Genomic DNA, 8308 nt, shown 5'->3' on the forward strand with positions numbered 1-8308 from the left:
CAGCAGTTTCATTGCTTGTAATTATTCACTGTGGTGTTCCCTTCAACTTGAATACTACTTAACAAGATTTTATTGAGAGTCGGGGCTGTATTTCAACCCCAAATCACCAAAATATTCAAGAATGCTTAAAAAGTAGCACTTTGGGAGGCCAAGATGGGCAGATCACTTGAGGTCAGGAGTTCGAGACCAGCCTGGTCAACATGGCGATACCCCGTCTCTACTAACATAAAAATTAGCCAGGCGTGGTGGCGCACGCCTGTAATCCCAGCTACTCTGGAGGCTGAGGCAGGAGAATCACTTGAACCTGGGAGGCAGAGGTTGCAGTGAGCTGAGATCATGCCACTTGCACTCCAGCCTGGGTGACAGAGTGAAACTGTGTCTTGAAAAATAAAAAACAATGTTTAAAAATTAAATGTGGTTTCTTTAGAACTGGGTGGTTCACATATTACCTCACCAGATAGATAGATACTTGGCCTTACTTTGTATACTCTCTAAATCAATTCATGTTAAAGACATACTCCTACAGTTCTAAATTTGAATGAGATCCTTAGAGAAATTCAGACGCTAAGTCCTTGGATAATAGAAGTGATCAATGTCAAGGTGAGAGTTGAGAATGGTTTTTAAGAAATGCAATGACCATTCTATATACCAAAGGAAATTCTTTATTGTAAACAAGATATAAAGTACAACAAAAGAAATATTGTGCAAATTGTAAGTCACAAGGAATTTTTTTAATTAAAACTTTTGTTTTCCAAGGGTCCGAGTTTTGATGTCAGAAATCCACACCCAATATACAAAAACAATGTTAAATGGGAAGATATAGTGACATTTTTCACTATATATTTTAAGCAATTTACTTTTGTTTTGCCACTGTGTATATCATCCACTATATAACAGAATAAAAGAGAAATACTGTTAACAAAAGTGAATGTTCTAATAATAATTTTTCTACCCAACTACCTCCACATCCCCAAAAAACTCCTATAAATTAACAGGACAACATTTGTCCACCTGTGAATAATGGTCACTAATTTTCTAATTCCATAAAGCACACATTATATCCTCATAACATAAAGGTACTTTACTGATGACATAAGCCATCTTTTTCAAGAAGTTATCTAAGATTCTTAATATCCCTTCTTTACAATATATATTTTCATCTTCAGATTTTTTTTCTAAACAAAGTGCAGTGTATCTTAGAGTCTACAGAAAACACATTGGTATACAATTTTCAAATCTACACAAGAAACTGCAGGCAAACTAAAGTTCAAAGCATAATGAAATGCCTAGATACAGTCATTTGTTAAACTTTCAAAACAAAAATACAAAAACAAATTGTAGCTGTGCTTCAAAGCAATTAAATTAAGGAGGATTCCAATTCTTTGGGCCCTCTTAGCAATATACAGCCGTTCAATTCCAAATATTCACAATAGTGTAAAAACGACAGTTCTAGATATATTTAATCACTACATCCACGATGTTGACTGGAAAGACTAGGAATAATAAAGAAGATAACTCTAGAAAAAGATGACAATATTTGTAATAATACAAACTGATTTTACATCTCCATCTCTGTACCGTAATGTTTATTTCCAGCCTCCATATTCTTGAAACCAGTGCTTTAGAAGAATCACATTGAAAAGTTGGTCTCAAGTATAAACAGCAAAAGTAAAGTAACAAATATGCACACAGATTCAAAATCTGTGCTACCTGTGTTGACCTCATCTGAAACCTTCAAAAAAATATTCAAAGGAATAAAAGCTTTCTCATCTCTCTTATGTGATAAGAAATGAAACCTGCCATTCTGTGACCTGCCTGTGGCCGAAGCCCTTTTTGTCACCTAACCCAGGAGGGGCCTTCGCACCAGGCTATGGGGCTTCTGCTTTAAGCCCATGTTGTGGGGCCACAGACTTGCAGTGGAAGCATTTTTACATCACCACTGGCTCCCGCTGAGACCAAAGTTAGTTCTGACTCTTCACTTTCCAGTCTGTCACTGTGTGGGAGCAGGGGTTGGAGGTAGAGCAATGTCGTTTAACTTGCTCACTTCCATCTGCCAGTTTGGTAGTTTCTTGGCTGATAGATGGCGCCGTGCATGCTTGGTCAAATGGTCACTCCTCATGAACCGCCGGTCACACATGGGGCACGCAAATTTCTTCTCACCCGTGTGGGTTCGCCTGTGTCTGGACAGTTCATCAGAACGGGCAAACCTCCTTTCACAACCTTTCCAGCTACAGCTGAAAGGTTTTTCTCCTAAAACAAAGAAATACAAATCATTGTTATGCATAAGATTGCGGTAAATTATATGTTCAATTCTATCTAAAAGTATATGAGGAGATATATTTTAAATAATAAAAGCTAATAAATCAAACCATCAAATGAATACGAGATATGTATTGCTCCAATTTCAACTTGTCACTTGATCACATTTACAAAACTCTTCTCCTCATGAAATAAGGCAGCCGAGTGGGGTGGTATGTATCTGTAGTCCCAACTACTCAGAAGGCTGGGGCAGGAGGATAGCTTGAGCCCAGAAGTTTGAGACCAGTTTAGGCAACAGAGCAAGACCTCATCCCTTTAAAAAGCCAAAAATGAAGACTTCCAAAAATGAAAAGACTTCCTGACTTCAACTATGATTCAAAAGCTTTAAAGATACCTTATTAAAGTAACTACTCAGACATCTACAGAATCATCATTTGAGAGACTGAAACAAAAGCACATAAATCAAGTCTTTATTTATACACTTATTTATTTTTAAATTATTTGTAGAGATGAGGTCTCACTATGTTGCACAGGCTGCTCTTGAACTCCTGTGCTCAAACAATCCTCTCACCTTGGTCTCCTAAAGTGCAGGGATTATGGCACTCGTGAGCGGCCTCCAATAAAGCCTTTTGGAGGACCTTGCACTGGTAAATACCATCCTCTAAACTAGCTAAGGCAAGTTCTTCCTTATCATCCTGGGTTTAAATGTGTGATCACAGCCAAAACCTCTTCATTTAAACACTAAAGACATAAGTAAGAAGTGGCTGGTACCTGTGTGCGTCCTCGTGTGGGCCTTCAGATGGGAACTTTTAAAGTATGTCTTGCCACATCCTGGGTGGCTACAGATGTGACTTCTTATCCTTGATGAGTCAATCTGAGGAGTGACTTTTGCTGCTGAAGGGGAAAACCCAGGAGCAGGGGCAATGGGAGAGAGTCTGGTGCCATTCGGGCTCACCACTGGAGGCTTTGAACTTTGCACAACGGGCTGGGGTACCACAAACATGACGGCGCCTTTGGGGACCTGTGTGCCCATGAACACAACAGGGGGGCAAACGGCTGGTGGCTGGCTGGGAGGAGTGCTGGGAACGACTGTTGTCACAACAGGGTTGCTGGCAGGAAGGGGAACCATCTGGCAGATGACTGGCATAGGTGGCACTCCCCCTGCAGATACTGCAGGTGGAGAGACCAACACTGACTTCTGCTGTGGGGACACGGGGGCTGGCTGAGACCTGCAGATGACCGTCTCTGAGGAAGGCACGGAAAAGTCATAAAGTGCAGCACTTGCTTTCTCATCAACATCTGCCACTGTGCTTCTCTCACATTTGGATCTGTTTGGTGACACAGCGGCACATGGTATGTTCTTTCTTGCAGCCTCAACAGTTAGGTGGGTTCTTCTTCTAAAAGAATTGTCCTGATAGTTGAGGATGCTGGCTGCTTTCACTGGGCAGGACTGGTGGTTACACAGCTGGGCATCAGCTGTATGACGAATCACACTTGTTGCCTGAGCTTTGGGGAGTTTGGGGGCAGATCCTGGGCTCTTTTCTTCCTCTTTGAAAGGTGCAGCAATGTGAGGTCTGGCAGTATCTGAGAGTGACTTGAAGTGTACAGTAGATGGCGCTGGTGCCATCAGATTGGACACTTGAGAGGGTTCAAAGTCAGAAGGACTGTAAGGTGGAGTCAAACACTAAAGAAAAGGGAAATATATAAGCATGAGAAATCTACAGTTTATTATGTAAATTTTAAGAAATTCTGTAATTTACGTCTATCTTAAAAACAATAATACTTACAAATGCTGGGATTGTATGAAAATCAGGTGTTCCAGGAAGCAGATTCTCTTCCTCTGACAAATCAGATACTGGTGTAACCGGTCTGTTTTCAACGTATTTCTTAAAGTCAGACTTCCAACTGCAGCTCATTGACATAAGTGCTTCTACAGCTTCAAAATCACTTTTCTCTGCAGTTTTGTTCCAGGAATACATACTCTCTTTTGGCCTTTCAGAAATCATTTTCATTCTTTCTTCCTATAAAAACAAGAGGAAAGTTTATAAGCATATTTTTTTTTTTTTTTTGAAACGGAGTCTTGCTCTGTCGCCCAGGCTGGAGTGCAGTGGCCGGATCTTGGCTCACTGCAAGCTCTGCCTCCCGGGTTTACGCCATTCTCCTGCCTCAGCCTCCCGAGTAGCTGGGACTACAGACGCCCGCCACCTCGCCCGGCTATTTTTTTGTATTTTTTACTAGAGACGGGGTTTCACCGGGTTAGCCAGGATGGTCTTGATCTCCTGACCTCGTGATCCGCCCGTCTCGGCCTCCCAAAGTGCTGGGATTACAGGCTTGAGCCACCGCGCCCGGCCTATAAGCATATTTTTTGTCATCCAAATGACACACAGAGATATGAGCAAATACTGTTTTTTTTATTAACAACTCACACAACTTTCCAAGTTAAAATCAGAAATAATTTTCCTCTCACACCTACTATGATACTTAGGAAGTTCAGCTACACTTGTTAGGTAGGTAACCCAAACCTCACAGTAGTGGCAATAAAATCTTCCTCATTCTTTCTCTAACACTTAAGACTTTAACATTGATATCCTTTCATGGGAGAGAGGCACACCTAGTCCCATTAAGGGGACTAAGACGAAAATTATCAATGCATTTGTGATCCAAAAAGAGAAGTATTCGGCTAAGAAGAAAAAAAAGTGTTTTATAAAGACTTTCCAGAGTAGCTACTTGCAACTAGAGTCGGACAAAATAAGGGAGAGTGCTGCGAAAACTTTATCTTTTTAAAATATTACAGGTATGGTATGAGGTCTTTTGAGGTACAAATTCCTGATAGACAAAAAGAAAGCCAAAACCTTCTAATAAAGACAAAATGTAGTAGAGCTCTGGCCTGTTGCTCTGGGTCTGACCTTTGGAAAGTCACTTTGCACTTTGGGATAAAAATCAAAAGATAAGGGATCCTCAGGGTATCTTTCAAGTTAAAATTGTACTATTTAAGATCTAAAGTTATTTGGTAACTTGATTATGGTGAAGAAAAATCAAGTGAAATACATAGAAAAAAATTCCAACGCTTATTTTAATTAACTTTCAACCTATTCATATTTATGCTCCCTTTTACTGAATCTATTTGACACAATGGTTTGCCATGCATAACTACAACTTAGTTAATGCAAAATTACTAAAAACTGGATAATCAAAAAATGTAACATTCTACTTGGAATTTGCGAAAACCGACTTTAAAGAGTGAGCATAATCAAATAGAATATATTTTAATTCCTTAAAGAACTGCTTGATGACAAAATAACAGCACGTTTTGCACTTATGTGTAGACTTCCTACCTAATGTTTTATAGTAAACTTCTTTGAACTACACTATAAAAAAAGGTACTACCCACCATTTCTCCTATTTTTCATTAAAAAAAAAACAACTGTTCAGACTTGTTTGGTCAAAGCAGAGATTGTGTAAAAATACCAAAAAAAAAAAAAAAAAAACCATTCTTTACGTTGCAAGGGACTATCCTCAATACTAGTTTTTCAAAAATGCATGATGCTTTCGTGTTGAAATCCTGACAACGAGCCATTGCTCTCCTCTTGAAATATCGCTAACAATGCAATTGCATAATCGCGCCCGCCTTTATGTAAGCTGCAATGGACAGCGCGCGTGTGTGTAACAGCCCCAAGACGCCAATGCAAAGAAAGGAAAAAAGAAAGGCAGGCGGCAGGAAAGGAGAGCGTGAGCTGGGAAAGACAGGAAGGGAAACAGGGAGGGGAGGAAAGGGAGTGGGGCGCGAGGCAGGAAAGGGAAGCGCGGGCGGAGGAGCTGGCGGGGGAGGCAGACGAGGGGCGGGGGCGGACGGCGGGGGAGATCCTCGCTGGCCGGGACCGACGGATGGGGCCGCCCTAACCTCAATGAGGCTAGCGGGTGAGTCACTGGGAACATTCCTCGCCGCTCGCACGTCCCCGCGTCCCTGCCCCCGCCATTGGCCGGCCGGCTCGGCGGCCCGGGCCCGGATTGGCTGTGCGGCCCGGGGCGGGGGCGTGGGCGAGGAGGGGGCGAGGCATGTGAACAAAGCGTGATCAGCGGCTGCTCCGGGAGGCGCAGGAAACGTGAACTGGGAATTGCCGCGCCGTCACCTTTCCCCTACTTCCTGAGCCTGCGGGCCCCCGCCCGCGCCCGACCCGGGGGAGGGGCCGCGGGCGCCGCCGCCAACCGCCCGGCCGTGCGCGCCGGGCCCTCGGGGAGGGGCGGGGCTGCGGGCGCCAAGCTCCGGGAGGCGCCCGCCCCTTCCAGCTCCCCGCGAGCCGCCGTTCCCTTAGGAACCGACAGCGGGGCCGGGCCTCGCTCCCGCCCCTGGCGGAGGCCGGGGCTGGGTCACTCGGGGACGAGAAGCTCCCCGGGCGCACCCGCTCCCGACCCACCCCCGGCCTCCGCCTCAGATGCGGGAGGAGGAGCCAGGTCCCCGCGGAAACCCGGCCGCCGCCCTCCTCCCGCCAGCAGCCCCCGGGAACCCGGCCGAGCCCTCGGCACTTCCCGCCCACGCGGCCCACGGGACCTCAGACCACCCCGTCTCTCCCTGCAGACGCGGCGCCCCCTCCCCGTGGCTTCCGGCAGCTCCAGGCCCCTCCCGCCGCGCGTCTCCACGGGTTCCCAGACGTGCAGCCCCCACAGGCCCCGGCTCCAGACGCGCGGCCCCCGCGTCTCGCGGCCCAGCTCCCCCCGCCCACCTTCCCGCCCCAGCTGCTAAGTCCCGCTTCCCACCCTCCCGCCCCCGAGGCGGCTCCCCGCCTCTTCCAAGGGGTCGTCGGAAGGCGGCCACCTGCCCCTGGGGTAAGAGTCCCCCTCCAGACGTCTGGAGGAGCAACTCGTCCCCCAGGGCGGTCGGCGGGCCCTCGTGTCATCCCCTGCGCCGACGCCAGGCGCCCCTTCCCCCAGCCGCCGGCTGTCTGCTGAGCAGCCCCCGTCTTCCAAGCGTGGGTTCAGACCCCCAGGATGGGTAGCCCACTAGCCTCTCCTGTGGACACCCCGCCTCCCGAGTGCTTGCGAGCAGCCCACTCCTACCCTGGCTCGCGTTCCTGAGCCAGACCGGGCATCTCTCCTCGGTGCCAGGTGCAGGGTAGCCCCCTTGTCCCTCTCACGACTCCCCTTACATGCCGTACCCCAACCTCGCTGCAGGGCAGCAGCCCCCTCCTCACTCCTCCCCCGCTCCACAGTCGTCCTCCTCCTCACCAGCCCTCTCGGGTCTCCATGCGGAGTTGCCCCTTCCCCTCCTCAGTACATCTAGAGCAAGACCCCTGTCCCCGTCTCAAGATCCGAGCCCCCGGCTTCGACCCCCTCCCCAACACACACGCCCTCACTAATGCCCATAGTCTGCAGGCAGGAAGCCCTTTCCTTCCCCACGACTCCGCTGCAGCCCCGATTCTCAGGCGTGGCTGATGTCAGGGGCTCGGGGTTCGCGCCCCCTTTGACCCCCCCAGACACGACCAGGCGAGGAAGCACAGGGGCATCCCCAAATGACTTACCGCAGTCTGCTGGAGAGAGGCACCGAAGTTGAGCATGGTTGGCTGCTTGGCCGCCGGCGGCAAGCTGACTGGCTGCTAGGCTGCTGGCTGCTTGGCCACAGACGGGCGCCCGGAGACACTCGACGTCGCTCCCGCCGCCGCCGCGCTCAGCGCCGTCTGCCCCCTCCCCATTCAGGTAGCCGCTCAGCCTGCCCCGCGCTGCGGGCGGGGGCGGGGGCGGAGCCTGAGGCTGGCCAATCAGCGGCAAAGGTGTGTGAGGCGCCGGCCAATGGGCTCGCGGGGCCACGCGTGATCAGCGACTGCCCGGCAGCGTGAAGCTGGTGTCAGTGGAGCGTGTACACAATCCCCGGCAGCGTGTTCCCTCGGCCCTGCCCGGGGGAACTCCAGAGGCCACCTGATTCAGTGACGCCCCCCGCCCCTCGCCCACTCCTCGCCCCTCGTCCCCCGCCCCTGCCTAGAGAGGCGGTGCAGCGGGCGGGGAGGCGCGGCGACGGCAGCGCGCCCAGGCACTGCGGAGGGCCGGCCCCACGTGG

The 8308-nt window shown here is 49.1% G+C and overlaps 1 protein-coding gene across 1 annotated transcript; it reads right to left on the bottom strand.

Annotated features, from left to right (window-relative positions):
• Positions 1–644: 644 nt before the first annotated feature.
• On the bottom strand, positions 645–8107 carry KLF10 (Kruppel like factor 10). The gene is made up of 4 exons (XM_017962207.3): positions 7776–8107; positions 4047–4280; positions 3031–3943; positions 645–2250 (listed from the first exon to the last, which is right to left on the bottom strand). The coding sequence occupies exons 1-4, from the start codon at positions 7809–7811 to the stop codon at positions 1991–1993; spliced, it is 1443 nt and encodes a 480-aa protein (XP_017817696.1). The 5' UTR covers positions 7812–8107; the 3' UTR covers positions 645–1990.
• Between the last annotated feature and the right edge of the window lie 201 nt (positions 8108–8308).

This window comes from Papio anubis, chromosome 8 (genome assembly GCF_008728515.1).
Source record: "Papio anubis isolate 15944 chromosome 8, Panubis1.0, whole genome shotgun sequence".
Classification (NCBI taxonomy): domain Eukaryota; kingdom Metazoa; phylum Chordata; class Mammalia; order Primates; family Cercopithecidae; genus Papio; species Papio anubis.